The 20,839-nt window shown below is 36.0% G+C and overlaps 1 protein-coding gene across 3 annotated transcripts; it reads left to right on the forward strand.

The window, feature by feature from the left end:
* The first annotated feature begins 6,347 nt into the window (after positions 1 to 6,347).
* On the forward strand, positions 6,348 to 16,925 carry LOC103720034 (F-box/LRR-repeat protein At1g67190-like). 3 transcript variants are annotated; one of them, XM_026809753.2, is made up of 3 exons: positions 6,446 to 6,681; positions 7,368 to 8,840; positions 16,559 to 16,925. In XM_026809753.2, the coding sequence occupies exon 2, from the start codon at positions 7,514 to 7,516 to the stop codon at positions 8,765 to 8,767; it is 1,254 nt and encodes a 417-aa protein (XP_026665554.2). In that variant the 5' UTR covers positions 6,446 to 6,681; positions 7,368 to 7,513; the 3' UTR covers positions 8,768 to 8,840; positions 16,559 to 16,925. The 3 variants fall into 3 exon arrangements, 2 of the variants coding, with proteins under 2 accessions (XP_026665554.2, XP_008807780.2); XM_008809558.4 differs by having other exon boundaries at positions 6,453 to 6,681; positions 16,484 to 16,925; XR_003388146.2 differs by lacking the exon at positions 7,368 to 8,840 and having other exon boundaries at positions 6,348 to 6,681; positions 16,484 to 16,925.
* The last annotated feature ends 3,914 nt before the right edge of the window (positions 16,926 to 20,839 follow it).

The following is a 20,839-nucleotide window of genomic DNA, read 5'->3' on the forward strand; positions in this document are numbered from 1 at the left end:
TAAATAGTCAAGTACAAAATTATGTCCCTAGAATCAACAATGTGTCAGCCAAATTGGCTTCTAGGGCATACATCTAACACCCGAGAGATCACGCGTGATCTCAGCATCCAGCCTTCAACATCTCAGCAAGGTATGATCCCAGACACCGCATCCCCAATGTCTGAGTTCCAGCATCCCCCAGATTCCAATGTCTGCGATCCATCCCGGCTGTGTCCTCCTCTTCCGGATTCGAAATCATCCGAATCCCAGCCTCACGAACTCGTCCGTTACCATCCCCAGCTTCTTCCATCCGATCCCAAGTCGTGATTCAGCATCCAACATCTCAGCCTTCCTGCGATCAACGCTCGTGTCCGCCTCTTTCCCCATTTCAAAAATCCTCCCAGCAAAGATCCTGCGGCCAGCCGGGATGGTTATTGCGCATCAATGCCCCCTCCGCGTCCGTTTCGATCCTCAGCCGGCTTCAAGGGGTGGGGGCGAGCTATAAAGGAGGCTCTCGGCAAGGCGGAGGGGGGAGCTCACATCCGAAAAAAAAGAAAACAGAGCCATGCTCTGTTTTGAAAGAAGGAAACAAAGGAAAATGAGGAGAGAGAGAGTTCCACCGTGAGAAAAAAAATGCAATTGTTTTCTTCTTTCCCTTTTTTTTATTTTATTTGTAGAAAAAAAGAAGCATTAGACTTTCGAACTTCATTTTTACTTTTGTAATCATTTGTTTTATACAATCTATCAATTTTCTTTTATACAATCCATGTTATAGGTTTTGTTTAATTTCTATTTTTTTATGCAATCTATCAATTTTTCTTTATTGCAATCCGTGTCTGAGTTTTAATTTAATATTCTACAATTTATTGTATGCATTCTAGAATTCTTATTTTAATCGCAAAAACTCTCTTTCTTTTCTTTATCTATTTTTCTTTAGAAAACTAGCTTTGCTTGGTTAGAGATTAGTCGAATATCCTCAATGATTTTTTTTTTTTAAAAAATAAACCTTAATGGAGTTTCTATTCTCTATTTGTGTACTCCAATCATCTTCCCGTGGATCGACCTTCTACAACCACTATGCATCGAATAGAGGATGGTAAGAGTAAAAAAAAAAAAAAATTTGTTTGTTGGTTAAGATCTTGACAACGATACCCTTTTTAAGTCATCCTCAGGTCTCCAAGAAAGCTGACAACAATATACATCTAACACAATCTGCATATCCTTAATTTTTGGAAAGCAAATCAGTTTTGATTTCCTAAACTTTCTCTTACGGTACACAATATTTTAACTATTCCAATATTTATGGTCGCCTCTGATTTTTTCTTCAGTATTGGTGGGTGAGTACTTGATAAGTATCATAATGTATTTAAACTGGATATTTTTGAGTCCTTGATTTGCGCTTGAGTTTGGGTGTTCGAAAAGAAAGGTACATATTTTATTAATTACATTGTTATAATTTTTGAAAATATATTCTTAATTATTGTAACATTTTAACATAGATGTTTTGGAACCGGAGTTAGATGAGATTGTAAAAGATGTCATGAACTCAAGTTCCTACAATGAAGCCGAATTAATTCAATACTCAGCAACTATTGATGCTAATGCGCAAACCTCACTAAGATGAATCATGGTTTATTAACTTAATACTTGCTAATATTTACTAGTGTCATCTTTTTCTATTATTTTCTTTTATGTTGTATTTTGTGCTTATAGGTTCACCTAAATTTGGGAAGTTGAAGTAGGGAACAATGCAAAGGAAAAGTTGATCATGATCATGGATACTTTTCTTAGACTTATGTTGCTCATATGTTTATATTGCATTTTGTTTGGGACTCTTTTATTTTGGTTAGACTATGGACATTGTTATAGACTTATGGTGGTAGTTATTAATTATTAGGTGGTTGATATTTGTAGTTTCTTTTGATATTTATGGCTATATGATAGTTTCTTTTGGTAGGCTCTTTTTTCGGGATAGGTAAGTGTTGTAGTCATGATTAAAATTTAGGTTCTTATTCATGAGGGATTTAATTTCAAGAATGTCTTGATTATAATTTCAAGTTATCTACTTGTGTTATATTCATTCTATGACTTAAAGTTTTTTACTGAGTATAACACTAACCATCATGCGTTCTGATTTTAGGTATCGAGGCTGGTAGGCTTTTTTATGAACCTAAGGCTTCCTACCCTCGTATCTTAGGTGATAAGGATAGAAATACCATCAGCAATAGGTATGGCCTCAAATCAACCACAATAATAAATGCAACTCAGATGACCATACCACTGGGACCATTAGTGAAAAGTGTCACCTACAAGTCTAAATCTGCTTAGCAGTGCATTTCATGTGTTGGGCCTTTGACACCTTGTAACTCGTACTTCTCAATTTTGGAACTTTTAATTATATTTCTATGAATCTACAACGTCATCAATGCTAGCATTCAGTAATTATATTGTCTATTGTAGGTTTTGGAACTGATGATGGTGGGAAAGATTTGGATATAGGAATAGAAAGTTGTGTAGTTTTTTTAAGAATTGTGCCTAAGAATTGATCACAAGGGTAGAGATAGGGCATGCTGAAATTTCTATCATCCTTCAGTAAATTTTTCAAAATCATATGGTGTGCTTGTAGGGATGTAATTGTTTAAAATCTTATGGTGCATATGCCGAAATTTTTTCTTATTTGTCCTTCTACCTAGAAGAGTGGAAATAAAGTCTTTATGGTAGCTATATTTGTTGTTTGTGTACTTGCTTTGTACATCAAGATCATAATCTAAGTTGTCCATCTACTTGCTTTTCATGTCTCATTTTGATGTTGATATTTCAGATGTGGATCCTTTGTATTGATGCATGCAACATAAGGACTAATACTATCTATTAGCTGGTCAGATTTTGGGTTGGGTTAATAGGTCCAACAGTGTTGGACCAACACTATTTATTAAACAGGTTAAACATGTCGGGTTGATTTGGATAAATGGATTGTATGTTTATTAAATAGGTTAAAACAAGTTGGGTTGGGATACCTGTTTATTAAATAGGATATGTTTAAGGTTCAAAATTTGATCTATTTAATAAACATGTCAAGTTCAAATTTGGGCCCGATCCGAATTTGACCTGATCCATTTTATAAACCCGATTTGCCCATCCCTACTGGCTGCATACTTAATTTAGTTATGTTTCATATGAAAATACTGTTGGGAGGAAGGAGGATCCAAACTTTGGCCCTCCTATTGACTTGACTATTCTCTATATTAGTATAATTTTGCTTAGACCATAATCGATAATTGACATCACTCATCATGTTTGACATGTCTTAATACACATGCAAAAAAATGGAAGACTTGGGGGGTTGGCCTCTCCAACTTGCACTTGAACGGGAGATAATACTTGATTCCAAATGAGAAAGGTTTTTGAATCCTCTTCATTTCATAATTGTAAAAGATCAATCTTGCAATCATCGGTGCTCATAAATTGCATGGTTTTGTTGGATACATATGACAACAGTGCTACATGATCCTATAGGCTTCAGAGAATCATAAGTTATCACCTAGCACATCGGTGATTATGATTGCAAGACTGAATCCTCTTAGTTCACCCCCACAGTACAAAGAATTTTCACTTGGAAAGAAAATTAATTACAACACATACAGAAAATATTTACAAATGTGATGGATATCTACAACACTCTTTCCAATAATAAAGATGATAGACACGTGAAAAGTGGATGGGATAGAATTAGTTAGGTTAGCATCAAAGTTGAGCCATGTATTTTAAGCTATCTGTGAAAATGATTGACAGCCTGTTTAAAGTGATCAACTCAGGCAAGAAAATTATTTTTGGGCAAAGTCGCAACTATAGCTGCAGACTATTTGAACCAGGCTTTATGTCATTTGGCTCCACCGAGGTCATATGAGAAAAGTTTTCTTGCTCGGTTCGAACTCGAGTTGAGTTTTATTATGGCTATTAAAACATGGATGAATCATGCACATGGGTTGGGCCATTAGCTAAGTCTAAGCTTTTAATTGTTTATGCTCAAGCAAGGTTAGTATTTGGGCTTGACTTGTTTATAAGCTAAGGTTTAGAATGAAGTTGGGAGCTTGGCATGTTTTCCAAACAAATGAACCCTATATTGCATGTAGCTCAACAACTTAGTCATTAGGGCTTTCAATTGATCTAAACAACACGAGCACAAACTAAAAATAAGTTCGAGTCAAAGACCAGATCAAATGCGATTGATCTAAGTTTTAGGCTGAATTAAAGCTGAATCTAAAGCAAACCTGGCGCCATAAGGTTCATAATTAAATCATATGTGTGTATGCATATGTATGTATGCAGATATATATATATATATATATATATAATATATAAGAGCTCGTTTGGTTCGCGGGAAGCATTTTTCCTCCTATGAATATGATTTTTGGAAAGCAAATTTTTAGGAAGAGGATGCCCTAAAAATTCTTTGGCATGTTTGGTTGACATAGAAAAATGACAGATTTTCAGAGTGCTTATGTTTGGTTGACCAGTCACTTTTCCAAGAAAGTTATGTGTAATCCTATTATACCTTTTAATAAAAATTGAGTCTTTAATTGCCTCTTTAATGCTGAATGGTTTTTTTAGAAAAAAATAAAAATGGAGTGATTTCCGATTCACGGAAAAGTAACTTTCCCATGTTTTTCTCATGGGAAAGATTTTCCATGAAACGTGGGATCATTATCCCATGGAAATACAACTTTTCCGTCTCTCTTTCTTTAAAAAACTTCAACCAAACAAGAGATATCTTATTACTTTTTTCGTTGACTACACTTTTCCTCTTCTTTTTCCGCAAACCAAATGAGCCCTAAAAAGTTAATACACAATTGATTGATGCTTGAATTAAGTTTGAACCATGCTTATTGAAGTTGAAAACTTTGAGTTGATCTTTAACTAATTTAAGATTATCAAGTTTATCAAAAGAGGTTTGTGTTTTGGTTTGGTTCAAAAATCAAGTTTGAACACTTCAGCGTTCAAAATACCACTAAACATGATGGAACCAGGCTTGATCATGCTAGGGCTCCAATAGACCCTATTGAATAACAGTTTAGCCTTATTCACAACCCTGCTTATGATGAAAAGAAAAGGATGAGCAATGGCCTGTTTCATTTCTACTTAAATTAGGTATAATTTGGTATTATTGTAGGTAGTGGAACTTTTGTTTGTAGAGCTAAAGCTTTTATTAATATAGTTTCTAATAAAAAGTTGATTGCTATTTGATAACTACATTTTTGAAATATTATTTAACTTTAACATCGGTTTGCTAACCAAATTTAGAAAGTGCTTTTAATATTAAAAAATGATAGTAAATGATATTGTATAGTACTTTCAATTATCTTATCATTCGTACTATCAAAAACTATTAGAATGAGGTATTCTTAATTTATAATTTATTTATTCCAATATTTTAATTTAAATGATATAATAAATAATAAATACAATATAAAATATATTTTTATAATATTGTTATATTATAATAATATTACTAATATGATATTATTAATTTCATTAAATATTATAATAATATAAAAAACATTACTATGATATGATTAATGTGTTATTATAAGATAATATAATAATATTATCGTATGATATAGTTTTATAATATTATATAGCATAATATAACTTAGTATAATATAGTATCATATAATAAATTACTATAAAACATTATAAAATAAGAATATTATCATATTACTAATTATATGAAAATATTATTTTACTATATTATATATTATAAAAAATATTATATTATAATATTATATTATTAAATTGATAAAATTTTATTATCATATTATGTATTATATTATATTAATTACATCATATTATTGTTATATTATTATATTATATTATTATATTATCATGGGTATTTTTGTCTTTGCAAAATGTTTATCGCGATGAAAACAATAATCAACATGTCTCAAGTAGAACTTTTGATCAACAAATTCGGAGTGCCATTTTTTCTTTGTAGACTTTATTCTATTTTTAGAGAAACAAAAAAAATATTTTAAATTTTTTATCAGATATTTTAAAATTATCAAAAAGAGTTTTTATCCCTCAAGAAGTTTTTTTTTTCCGAAGCATTGCCAAGCTCATCATTCTAGAGAGACTTTCTGAACCCGATTTGCACTTGTCCCTCCATTATTTTGGAGTATTTTGTTTTTTGATTATGTAGACAATGCTCATGTGAGATTAGCATGAGCTGCCGGTGTAATTTAATTAAAAAAAAAAAAAAAAAAGTCATTGCCAAGCGGTTGAGTTCAAAGTTCCAGCAGCAAAACCTACCGGCTACCTCGAGCCCAGGCTAGCGGAAGCCATTGCTTGGGAAATGCCGCCCTTCCCGCTTGTGCGGCCGTCTCTGGACCAACAGATTGCAGGGAAGGAAAATAATAATAATATATTAGCAATGGCAGCAGTAGTAGTAAAAAAATTAAAACAAATAAAAAAAATGAAAAGAAAAAAAAATAGGGGACCCATCGGAAAACTTCTTCGGTGCTGCTTGACCTTTTCCTCCTCTTTCACCCATGTCCGCTGTTGCCTTTTATTTTTTTTAAGAAAAAATAATAAAATAGCCTGAATTTCCACGAGCTCTACCCCTCAAATCATCAGAATACTCCGCCTATCGCGTCGATCTTTCTTCCTCTCTTTTGGTCGATCCCGCGATCGATTCGAGACGAGAAGGTATAGTGCTTGATCTATCCTCGTTTTTTTCCCTATAGTTTAATTTAATTAATCTCGTGCTTAGAGTAGATCCTCTCGTTTTTTCTGATATCTTTTGAATTTTTTTGATCTCCTCCTTAGAAACCCTGGTGCCGGGATTCGATATTTTATAATATTTCATGCTCAAATTTTCTTTTGTAGTTTCTTTTCCCCAAACGGAAGATCTATTGGATTCATCTCCGTGAAGAACCCTCGGATGTTAGTTTCTCGTAGTTCGACTTCTATTTTTTGGCGAGACTGATTGCTTATTATAATGAATTAGTTGATCCGGATTAGGATCCTCAAGGCTTCATAGATATTTCCAAATTCAGATCTTGGATTTGTGTTTTTATTGGACATTCTGAATGGATGTGGGCCCTCATGCGGGAATACTTAAATTGTTAGAATCTTCTAAAATTCCACTGACATTGTCTGAACAACAGATGATTAGGATCTCACAGATTTTGAATTTATGTTGATTGAATGTTATTTCTGTCTGAATTTACGAATTTGTGAGAATTGTCTGATGCTTGTTTTTGTTACCTGCCTTCTGTTACTAAATTTTTTTCAAAACCTAGCTTGTTTTAATTATTGACTTAAAAAATGTGTTATTCTATCCCCTCTATGTTATATTGATTCTTATAAATCCTTTCTATTAACTGCTGCAGAAAAGAAAGATGCTGGATCTAACTGGGTCGGGACCTTATATATTCTGCATTGGTTGCTCATGTACAAGTAGTTAGCTTCGGATAATGGAATGAACTCTAGAAGGTTGAGTGCTCCTGATTTTTGATTAGGTGACCTTTTGTTATACATGGAGGACCTCCCTGTGGAAGTCATTGGCAATATTCTTTCCCATCTTGGAACTGCACGGAATGTTGTTGTTGCCTCTGCAACTTGCCGGAAATGGAGAGAAGCCTGTAGGAAACACCTCCATACCTTGTCTTTCAACTCTGATGATTGGCCTCATGATTTCACCACTAGGCAGTTGGAGATTCTCATAACACAGACTATATTTCAAACTGTGGGTTTGCAGTGCCTTTCAGTCCATATGGACAGTGTCCATGAATTCTCGGCTGCTCCTGTGATCGCTTGGCTTATGTATACTAGAGAAACCTTAAGGAGTCTATCATATAACGTTCGTACAACTCCAAATGTAAACATTCTGGAGATTTGTGGTCGGCAGAAGCTAGAGATGTTGGATCTGGACCAGAATGCTATTACTGGGGTTGAACCAAGTTACCAGAGATTTACTTGTCTCAAATCCCTTTCTTTGAGACATGTTAGTATCTCAGCCTTGGATCTAAGCCTACTGCTTGCTGCCTGCCCGAAAATAGAATCTTTAACACTTGATACACTAGAGATTGTAATGTCAGATTCACAATCTACAATGGAACTGAGCAGTCAAACACTTAAGAATATTTATGCAAAATCCATAGGCGTGGATAAGATAGTACTGGAAGCAGATAATCTTGAAAGCTTGCACTTAAATGCATTAAACCTCGATCTTTTTGAGCTGATTGGAAAGGGTACCCTAAAACAGCTCAAGATTGATGATGTCAGTGTGACTCATTTGGACATTGGCGAGAATACAGATCTCCTGGAGGTCGTAGATGTCAGCAATTTTACAATTGTGTGGCCTAAATTCTACCATATGATATCAAGATCATCTAAACTGAGAAGACTCCGGCTTTGGGGTGTGGTGTTTGATGATGAGGATGAGATTGTTGATTCAGAAACTATTGCTGTTTCATTTCCACAGCTCAGACATCTTTCATTAAGTTATGAATTAAGGGATGGACTGCTCAATCATGGTCTGCAAGGCTCGTCACCATTAGAGAATGTGTCAATATTGGAATTGGGATGGACGGTAATAAGCGAGCACTTTGGACATTGGGTTTTTGGGATGATTGAAAGATGCCCAAACCTTAAGAAGTTAGTCATCCATGGTATTCTTTCTGAGGCCAAAACTCGTGAAGAATGCCAGACGTTGGCTAGTTTTACCTCATTCATCGTTCATCTCATGAGGAAATATGTACATGTTGATGTGCAGTTTGAATATGAATGAGATCCATAAGTGATTTGATCAGAGTTCACGTCATAATTTCTCTCAGCCTGTGGAACCACTACATGAACTGCAGGTACAGGTTCAGCATTTTTTTTGATGTTTGCATAGATCTCTTTGTCCTGCTATCATATATATTAAGGGCTTAAGCTGATGTAAATTATCCATTTACTTGATAGGGGCATTTTTTGTCATCTTGATTTTCAGTAACTTTTTTGTTTCTAGTTCTTTTAATATTGTGGTGATGGCCAACAAATGCAATCCTTACAATATACAATCATTATGTTGTGTTTTTCCTTTCTCAAACTGCTTGTACTGCCTCTTTATCTTCTTTCATGACTATGATTTACTGTAGCTGTCATAGGTTCCTCTGGAGATGCTTATTTGAGTAATATATTCTTTGCTTCAAGATACTCCCTTTCTCTCTATAAAATCTTCAATATTAAGCTAATCTTATACTCTTTTGTCTTTGTATCTGCCTTGTGAAGTATTGATTGGTTACATGTCATTGACCTGCCTTGTGAGCGACAAAATTGATGTTGGATATTGCTTGTCATGAACATTTCTTATTATCAGAGTGTTTTGTCTAAGCATAGTTTTTCTACTCCAATACTAGACTTGCAATACGATTAAGCCATTATCACGGATCTTACCACACATTTTTAAGCACACTGAATTTCTAACAAGTAGAAGGGAAAATGTGCCTTGTCAAGGACCTCCTTTTCCTTCCAAACAATGTTTTAAAAGTCAAAATTTGATTTCAAATTATCTTGTGGAGTGTCAGTGGTTTGAGAATGGAATTCTGATTTTGACATATTAGCCTCTTTTTCCATTCTTATCCCAAATTAGTACCTATTCTTATAAAAAGGCAAATATAGCCTTACTTTTTGTAAATGGGACAAAACAATCTTTGTTATCCAACTAATGATTATCTCTATTAAAGTCCTTATGTTAAATTATTATTATAAAATTAATCTATTCTATTATAATTAATTTAGACAAGGGGAGTGGAGATGTGGATCTAGTGCTAGAATCAAGCCTGGCTAGATCAGGCTTTCCTCATACCCAAGCTTGACCTGGAAATATTTTTTGGACTTCAAGCTGGGCCCATGCCCAAAAGTTTTCCAAGATCTAGCCTAAGATCAATTTGCGCCTAAACTTGAGCCCGACTAAATCGAGCCTAAGTAGGCATGAATGAAGCTAGAGATGAGCCCGACATTTCTAGAACTCTCCAAGGATAAAAAAAGCTTTCTTCTTCTCCTTCTGCCATTTCTCCGTGCAACCCGAACTTGTTGGATCATTATCATGATGCAAGATGATCGGGCCATGGAAACCCACCTATCATCAAGAATGATGTGAGGCCAGGGTTAGGGTTACTCGGGGAGTTGTGTTAGGGTTACGATTAGGGTTCTGGCAGGAGAGAAACTATGAATAGGGTTCCTGCAGCACTCAGGTGGAATGAAAGGAGAGGACAAGAGAAGGGAACTCATTGGAAAGAGCAAATTGGAGTGCAAGGATAAGATGTGACTATGAGGGGCTAAGGTTGGAGCTTGGGACAAGTGCTTGGGATGGTGGAGAGGAGTTGTCTGTTGGAATCCACCATCTGTGGAGCTCAACAACCACTAGCTCCATCCTCTTCACCATGCTCCTTAATATTCTTGTTGCACTCTTTGTCAAGAGTGAGGTTGGCAAGGGAGGTGGCAGCCTTGGAATGGTCAAAGAGGTGAGCAGCCATCTACACAGCCACAACGCAAGACCCACCCGGAGAGGATAGGGTTGATGGAGGTGATTGGTGGCAGGCTGAGGACAAGATGATCATTGATGGCGCCGCCTTTGGAGGAGTCGTCAGAAGAATAGATGGAGAGCAGCCAATGGAGGTTTCCATGGGAGGCATCGAGGATGGCGAGGACCTTGTAGAAGTCCATGAAGTAGGTGGTTATACTGACAACACAGCAGATGGCGTTGAAGAGGTGGCATCGGCACATGAGATAGAGGGCATGGTAAAAGTCTTTGGAGGCCTCGCTAGGTCGTGTTTACGAATTAGAATGTGGGTCAAGTTGGGTTAGCCACTTAGCCAATCCAAGTCTGATTCGAATTGGGTTCTGGGCTTGAGTTTCGAGCTTAGAATCAAGTTCGGGCTTCAGGCCAATCCAAGCATTAAATGAAGCAAGGCTTGTAATTTATATGGGTGTTTTTTGTTAGGCCCAAGCTCGACTAGGATAAACCCGAACCAAGCCCAAAGCTCAAGATGAAGCCTGCTCGCCCCACCGGGCCTTGGGTTGACCTAGGTACGTTTCCAGCCCTATCGTGCATTGTCCAATGAAATTCTATGATAATGGTAAAAAAGCTTACAATCAAAATTTTTATTTAAAATAATAAGATCAATGGAATTAGTAAGTAGCTAGACTATCATTTAGAGAAAAAGATCCTAAATATATATTCATAACAAAAGGGGACCGACAAGGAATTTGGTTGGTAAAGGGTGGTTAATAAATCAAAATCATTTAGCTGCTTCATCCAAGTTTGGAGTTTTGGTCAAAAAAGTGAAAATGTCAAACAAAAAAATAGAAGAGAAACAAAGCCAAGAAAAGTCATTACATAAAATATCTCATATTTTATATATATATATATATATATATATATATATATTACTTCTGTAGTTTGGCAGTTTTGGCTAAGTTAATAGTTTATTGAAGTGAAATTCATAATTATACCAGTATTTTGTACCAATAACGACTATATTGTTTATTTATTGAACCTTAGTTGGTTGAAAATTCAATTCCTTTGGCAATCATGAAGCTTTTCATTTCCTAGTGTTTTCAAGTCTTTTTTCATCATTGTTTAGTAAAACTCGCAGATATATTGAATTTCAGCATTTCCTTCTCATATCTTTGAGGCCAGCAGCTATTAGTTAAATGTATGTAGTTATGAAATGAACTACAGATTAAGGATTAAATGCTGGACTAAAGATTTAACAATTCTAGAAACAATGATGGACCACCTAAATTGAAGGTCCATACTATTTACTTTGACCTAAATCTTTAAAAATAGGTGGAAATAAAAAATCAGATATTTTGGAGATCTTCAACATGTACATCAATTGCTACAGAAATAAATAGCACTAATTGTACTAATGTGAAAAGTATATGATAGGGCACGTAAGTGGAAGATCCACTTCATTGATTATGATCTAGATATCTGAAAACATAAGGATATTGAATTCAGTGAGCTTTGATGATTAGACCAAAGAAAAGCATAGTATCATCCTATTAAAACCACTCACTTTTTCATCCCTTGATGCTTAAGTTGAAGGTTTCCAAAACATATATTATTGTTTAGATTATGTTCCATGGTATGGAATTCAATTTAGATGCTCTATCATTAGTTTTGAATCCATGAATCTCAAAGATTTAATATTTAGTGTGTTGTCCAACTTGTATGGTTAGAAAAAAAAGATGTTACTGCTGTGGATTGCTTTGCATTTAACCATTTACATTAAAGTATTGAAATGGGGCCCCTGCTAGAGGACTTAACCTGTCAAGGGTTACATTTATCATCTATAAGTAAGCATTCCCTCTTTAAAGTTACGAAATATAAAGAAAACCAACCTAAAATTGGCGCTGCACACCCATTGTAATGAAGGAAACAGAGAAATGAACCAAGTATGATATTAAATAAAGTATAAATTAAAAACAGAATTTATTGGTTAATTTCAGTCATTTCTGATTGGCAAACTGAAATTGCCAAACTGATTGAAACTACAGAAATTGACAAAAATCAGGTTTTTGGGGTAAGTTTTCAACCAGTTCAAGCCGAAATCGGTTTATTTTAACTAAATGGATTTGTTTCAGCTCAAACTTCAAACCTTACATCTTATCAAACTTCATACAGGAAAAGTTAAAATGAAATTTTGTCAAGAAATGTTCCCACATCATATCTCCTTGAACTAGGTAATTTTAGTAGTGCATGAGGAAACTGCAATCAACTCTGCCCCTTAGTTCCTCAAAAGCAAGCATACATATTATTTCCTTCTTTCACTTTATATAATAAGTAGTGCGTGGTCATTGCCAATTACAAAAGCACCCAAGATAGATCTGTATCCCTGGTTATTCTCTTGCATTTTCATGAGCTTATCCCTGACATAATCGTACATTCCATGGGTTTATTGCCTTTTCTTTCCCCCATTTCTCATAAAGGTTGGAAGAATAAGAATAAATTTCTTTCTGTTCCTCTAATCTCTAGTATTCTCAAGGAATGCTCACAACTTTCTTTTTCAAGAAATCAATGATTTACAGGACTCTGTAATGGGTGTTTCTCCACATCTGTTAATTATTTACTCTCCTTGTTTGCTTTGCACTGAAATCTTTGGTCAGATAGTGCTTATCTGTTGGTGATAAACAATCATTTTATAGTCCCATATATATTACTTGGAATTTCTTTATTTCCTTAAATGCTTCTAGAAGTAGTTATTCATTTTTTATTAATCCTTTTGCACCTTCTAAGACTGTACCTGAAGCCATGCTTTTATTGTGTGCATGCTATTATCTCTTGTTTCCATGAGCATATATGTAGAATAACACGATGTTTTAAGTTTTTCTCTTTAACTTATGAGTCTCTAGATCTATTGTTCTCACTGATTTCATTATTTGGAGACATGATATTCCAAGTTAAAATTATACTTGTTTGGCAAGGCCATCATTGTTCAAACCTAGCAACCATCTTAATCTCATAGGAGCTTCATGCTTGGAATCCACCAAAAAGGGGACATTGCCGAAAGACGGTTTGGGCAGTGTACCAAGGTACAAATCATCCCAATTTGGTGGCATAAATTATGCTATATATTATTTAGTTCATCATGAGACTAGAGGTACCAAGCGTGAGGATTTTTTTAGGGGAGCAAGGAATAAAGGTAAAAATGAGAAAAATAGAAGAAATAATTGTTTATCTTTGTTTTGCTCCTAGTCTCTCTCTCTCTCTCTCTCTCTCTCTCTCTCTCTCTCTCTCTCTCATGTAAACAATAAATTGTCATCTTTGAGATAGAAGAAACCCTAACCAGGTGCAAAGACTAAACAAACCATGATGTGCGGTGCCCACATTTTATTTGCCTTCATATCTGAAAATAGCTTTCGCTGTACTTCCAATGATGTAGTTGAAGTTAATAAAGAAAGAGCTTATATACTGCAAGATTTCTTAATATGGAGAAGTTAAATGAAGTTCTAGGAAACTGGAAAGTCTGTTATATAGGTTATACAAGATGGAATGAACAAATCCCCTGAATGAGACTTCATATTCAGCAATCAGGACATATAGAGGAGGATATGTTTTGCAGCAGGTCATGGTATTCCCGCACAAGAGGATACGTGGTCATGATTCCTGGGTAGCAGCTTTTCTTACTTGAAGTGACTGGCTTGTCCATAAGCTGGAAAAACAATGCTGTTCTCCTTTAGAATTTTCTTTTAATAAGATACTCATTTTAAAGGGTTAGGCATGAATAAAACCTTAAAATTTTATAAGGACTTCTATTTGATGAGGATATCTGTACTACTCTAACAGGAACTTTTTGGGTGTGTCTGCACCCCCTGAGTTCTGCCCCACGTGGGTCTCAGTTCCATTCGGCTCCACGAATCTTGTTGTTTTTCCTGACCATGATGAGCTATTAGCTCCCAACTACCCCTTTTTTCTTCCCTAAGAGTCTGTCTTTTCCTTCTAGTGCTAGCAACCTCACAATGTTGCGGACCTTGGTTGGGATTCCGGCTATAATCTGCTTCTCATGTGCAATGCATGTATATTGATCTAGTTATTGCTAATTGGAGCCGAGTGAAGATGGGTCATGATACTCAAATGCTCAGTTTGGGTTGTTAGGGGATGTTAAAAGAGGAATAGCAGGACAGGTTTTGTATATTCTTGAAAATTGATCAGAGGAAGTTGAAAGAATGTAGATGAGAATGTTTATGACTAGATGGGAATATGTTTTGTATTCTTTACGTACTCCAGCAGGTATTAGAGTGCGCACCCAGTATGGGTTTTTTCTGGAAAGGTGGATGTAGGATGGGGCATTAAAGCCCCAAATGAACCACCTATCCCCCATGTATCTCACTGACACCCTGTTGGCTGCTCATTCCGGTACTCGTTCGGGTAAGCATAGCAGAAGTCATAGATAATTGCCTACGTATGGAGTGGAAAATTTGTCCTAACTGTTAATTTCTTTGGCACTTGAAAGTTTTCAATGTATAACATTTTTTGATATCAAAAATGAACTTATGCTCGGAAACAGATGGAACATTGTTTTCTCCAATTATCATTAACTTTACAATTGGTGTTCTATGCTAACCTCATATTTATCTGTTTTTCCAGCTCCCTCTTGGATTTTTTTTTTTTTAAACTTACATGTTACAAGGGAAAAGCCTAGCATGCCACCTTGCATTGTTCCCTGGTTCGGTCCTTTTTGGTTTCCTATGGCTCAATCTTGACAATATTGTTCTTGGATAAAGGTCATTCTTACATTTCTGATGAAATTAGAATGCCAAGCAGGACAAGCTAGTATTTTGTGCCTCGAAAATCACTCTTGCCATGTATGCCATGGCTTTTTTAATGAGTGAAACAATTAGCCAAGTTAATTTTTTTTTCTGTGTGAGTTGGAATATGGAACACTAGTTTATTTGATTGCTTTGTTGTTTTCTTGGAAGTTCTAATCCAAAGGCATATCTGGAGCTATATGATATGTATTGTTCTTTTTAGATAAAGTACGGGAATGTCATGACTGAAATTTGTTAGCAAAATCAACTCTGTCTGCACTTTTCGGCTTGTATTATGGTAGAAACAAGGTTCAGATGGTACTGTGTCAATTCCAATAAGGAAAAAGTACTTGAATATCATCTGTCTTAATATCTGAAGTCTGAATATTATTTACAACATCAAAGGACTAGTGTGTATATTACTTGAACCTCCTTTTGCTTCTTACATCATCAAATTTGGGCTTTTCCCCTGTAAAGTATTTGACAGATATGCAGCTATTTTATTGACATTACGTCATTTGTTAATGCTGATTTTATATTGAAAATATTGTTTTTCATCAATGTGGAACATGTTGACATTCTTCTTCTAATTCACAAGGCATGGGAGATGATTGTATTTCATTATGTGAAAAGCATGTCAATAACCTTTTTCTTCCTGCTAATTCTCAAGGCACAACATATGTTTGTTTTTCCTTATGTCAAAAACATGTTTTTTTTCTTCTAATTTCCAAGACGCAGAAATTCTCTAGACAATGGTATGCGCCTGTTTCACCTGTATTTCTTTTTTGTATTTTGTTCATTAGTTTGAAAGTAAACCAGTTCCAATCCTCAGTGGAAAAACTTATGTCTCTGACTCAGATCTGGAGAGCTAGAAAATAATTCTTAAACAACGAAACAAATTTCAAGGAGCCTAGACTAATTGTAGTTCACATCACATTTCTCTTGTCAAAACCTGTTGAGGGCCTCTTATTTGAAGAAATAATCTTTGAAGATTTTATGATGCATGATGGTTGTTCAGACTCTTAATAATTGGTGTAGGATTGCCTTCCTACCATTGGGGCCTAGCAAACCTATTTTGCTCTGTCCTACTCTCTGGCATTTTAAATGATTCACTGCAAGTTTAATTTTGCTTTTTTGGTATGTATCTAGTTCTTGAATTTCATATTAGAGGTTTGTTAATGACAATTTGCTTATTCCTCTGCAGATGTGCTATATTATCATAGGGCGACAGACATATTTCCTAATGCTGTCAGCACTGATATTGTTCTCTCCAATGCAGTGCATCTATGGTGGGAGAAAAATAGCAGCCATACAGTTGGCTGAAGAATTCTATATTGTTTACATAAGCTTAAGCACGATGAAGGAAGAATACTAACCGGATCATTTTCTTACATGGGATGCTTGGATTGCCTGCTACTACTAGAGTGTCCAGTATTGTTACATTCATCGTTAATTCTCTTGGAGACATCAGAAGATATGATACAGAAACTGCCCCTAATTTCACAGGAATTTGCTTTCTCCATTGCCACATCAGTTTTAGTTTGTCGCCGATGTATTTAGCATGAACTATTGGGGGAAGGCGTGCTGCTTATCATCTTGGGTTATTGAAGATGCAACTAAGGAGAGAGAGCACTTGATTCGATAAATTCTTCCATTTTCTTTTGTGATTTCTTCTTATATGTTCCCTTTTACAACCACTGTAAGGCCCGGTCCAGTAGATCGGGCTGACTTAATTGAACCCAGCCTGAAGGTTGGGCATGCCCCTCACATAAGGGAGTGTGGCGGCGATGGAATCCCAATGGGAATCTAAGACTCACGAGTCCCAAGAGGGCCCGGAGGCTAAGTCTCTATAACGCTCCATCCCCACCCCTCGATGAATGAGAGCCCATCGTAGTTACGAGGAAAAAAAGGAAAAAAGAAAAAAAATTGCTTCATCTTGCCGTGGCCGAATCATCATCCGTGGTGAGGCATTGTGGCCTCTCAACTCACCAGCACCGTCTTTCCTCCCATTCTTGCTCTGTGCAGCCATCGATGATTGGGATCTTGCCGTGAATTACTAGGACTTAACCAGATTCAACTTCCCTTGCTTTAGCTCTGCCGATTCCTCCTCTGTTTCTTGATGATAGCGGTCCATGTTGGACCTCCGGCCATCTCTCCTTGAAAACCACGGTCGACGTTGGGGCTTAGCTCATCGATGAGTAAGCCATAGTTGGAAACTGATGCTAAGCCCGTTTTTATTTTTTTATTTTTTTTTATTTTTTGGCTTAAAACGGGTGCTTCATATAGTACGTGTACAGATACACCCAATAAAATCAAAATATAACAGCTCGCGGAGTAACTCCTCCTCTCCGGACCAAAGACTGTAACCTGAGTGATAGACCGCGTAAGCAGCCACCTAGTCAGCCGCCCCCTTGGCTTTTCTGAATATATGCTTGGCCTGGAAGGCTCCCCCATCTCTCATCATCATCCCTATATCCTGGATCAAGGGGTGGTCTGTGCTCTCACTCCTCGACCCCTCCCGAATCCACCCGATGACCGTGGTCGAGTTGCCCTCCAGAATGATCGAACTGGCCTGCAGAATCACCCACGCATGTCGAAGACCTGCCCAGGCAGCTCGCAACTCCGCATCTGGAACTGACGTGTCAAACAGCTGGCAGCCACCTGCCGCCACCACCCTGGAGTGTGGGCTCCATATAACAAAACCTGCACCGCCTCGCGTACCGCCATACAACACCGATCCATCGAAGTTGACCTTGAGGAAGCTTAGAGGTGGGGGCTCCCAGGTGAAAAACACCGTCTGAGGAGCTGCCGGAGCAGAGAGGGAATCCCAGGTGTCCCGAGCTATCAAAGGTTTATCTGAAGGGTGGGTAGGCCTGATCTCCGTGGCCTGTGCTCGAGTAAACTCCGCAACAAACCTCGGTGACACCCTGCGCTCGCCGAAGATACGGGTATTCCTTGCCAGCCGGATCTGATGTACCGTGTAAATCACTTTGATAGCCTTCTGACAAGTCCGCGAACAGGCCAGCCACTGTCTCATCACCTGTAGAAACTGTAACATCTCACTCCGAGCCTTCTGCAGGATCCCTTACCATTGCCATGTCGACCTCGCCCATGTGCACTGAAAAAGCATATGGTCAATGCTAAGCCCCATTGGTCTCTTGTTTTGATCATCACCTACATTCTTTTTGTCTTTTTGCCAGCCATCTGCTATCACCGGCTGTCTGTCCACTGGTGCCACCTATAGCCGATCCTTCGGCCGTTGACCACAACCCCCACCACCAAGTTGTTGCCCTATCTCATCGTCTTCCTCTGTTCTAAGACCAGATGAAAACCCGCCCCCTCTCACACTCTCTCTCCATGCATCTAAGTGGACCCTAGCAAATGGTCTCTCCTTTTTTGTTCCTCTTTGTATCCTAGTTGAGGACCCTGGATCGAATTGGTGCCACCCATTATGGTGACATCCACCCAAATCTTTGATCCTTGTCTTGGTTGGGTTCTTGTTTTGTAACCCACGCAGATATGGCCAAATTGAGCTGTTGGACATCGCTGCCCTTTTCTTCGTCTGCTTTAGACCCTAACTCAAGGTAAATTCCTAACTTCTTTATTTATTTAATTTTGTAATTACGGCAGGAACAAAAAATCTAGGTTAAAAGTGATTAGGACATTAAACTCCAAATTTAGAAAATTGGTGAGTAATTAATTAATTAATATCATTGGTGGGTGATTGAGTACAAGTTGATATTATATTGATGTTAAATTGAATGGACAATATTAAGGGTACACCCGAAATGATAAAGAATCTCTATACACGAAGATCTGAATGTATATATATTTATTTATGTATCATATATCGATGATTTCTTTAGTTTTGCTATAAGATGATTGTCATTAGTCGCATTATTGCAGATATAAATCTATAAATATATGATTCTTTATTATGTAGTGCTAGAATGAATATATATATATATATATATATATATATATATATATATATATATATTCATTCTAGCACTACATAGTAAAGAATCATATATTTATTGCAGATATAAATCTATAAATATATGATTCTTTATTATGTAGTGCTAGAATGAATATATATATATATATATATATATATATATATATATATATATATATATATATATATAATATCAATGATTTTGATTGCATGGAATATAATAGTGGTTGTTTTGAAGCATTACAATATTAAGTTAAATTTTATTTGGCAAAGTGTGATATTATGGTTTGCTATTACCAGCCAAATCATGGAATTATGGTTTGCTACCATGGGTCGAAGTATGGAATTATGGTTTGTTACTATGGGCCAAAGTGTGGAATTATAGTTTGTCGCCACAGGTCGAAGCATGAGATTATAGTTTGTTGCCTAACGTAGGATTATGATCTGCCAATCATGGGTCGAAGCATGGTCATAGATAGTCCAAAAACTAAAAAGCTAACTATTAGTCGGATCTAGATCATGCTAATGAGAAAGGGAAGGTAAGCTATTCAAAATTACTAATAAATAGAAAGATTTATTTGATAATATATGTTTTATCACTTTTGAGTGGACGGTTATTTGATGATATATGATGTATACATATGTATACCAGTTTATTTGTGCAGTGTTGGATGGTTGATATGCAATTTTATGATATTTGTATTTATTTCAATATTGATTATTGACTATTTTTTAATTTTATATTATTTTTGTAGGTGTCAATTTGTGGGGTTCGAACTATTAACTCATACCAACTCTTCACTATTTTTGTCAAAGTTGTAAGTTCTTCGTAGCTGCAAATGAATAGATTGAGCATTGCCAATACCGATCAAATAATTAGATTTTGTAATTGGACAAATTTTGTTATTTATTAATGATAAATTTATTTTTTTCCGAAATAAGAATTATATTATTCGATAATGTTGAGGTTGTATTTAATTTATAAGCCTTGCATGTTCTTTATGACCATACTCTAGGTGTCATGAGGCCATGGCACGTGGCTAACTAGGTGATGGGTCCAGGGCGTGATAGCCACAAACTTCAATAATAGATTAAATAATGAAGAGGCTGTCTCTTGGAAGTAATCATTATTTTTTGAAGCCAGAGCTAAGTATAATAATGAATGTTCCTAAGAATATCATAGTTTAAATAATCCTGTCCAAGAGGCCCCATGATTTGTGATCCCTTACTGTTTTGAGGTAGGTCCGATATAAGAGACACTTCTTTTAAAGACGTTTAAAAATTCAATATTAAGTTGACAACAGGGTACACTATTAATCTAACAAACCTGAGTATCACCTTCATTTGGATGTGACTTTGTAGATTTGGTTCAAAAGGAATGCTTGATTGCAATTTTTGATGACAGAATCCAAACTCAAGCATGAACAATAAGCACAAACAAGTTCAAAATATAGAGAAAGATGACATCGATGTGATCCTCAAAGATAAAACATGATTTTCGTCACTTGAGTCACTTCAATAATCATCTTGTGTAGATAGGGGTGGCAATGCTTAATCTATTTAACTTAATTAAATTTTTTATAAATTGAATTAAATTATCTA

This window comes from Phoenix dactylifera, unplaced genomic scaffold, assembly GCF_009389715.1.
Source record: "Phoenix dactylifera cultivar Barhee BC4 unplaced genomic scaffold, palm_55x_up_171113_PBpolish2nd_filt_p 001644F, whole genome shotgun sequence".
NCBI classification, from domain to species: Eukaryota; Viridiplantae; Streptophyta; class Magnoliopsida; order Arecales; family Arecaceae; genus Phoenix; species Phoenix dactylifera.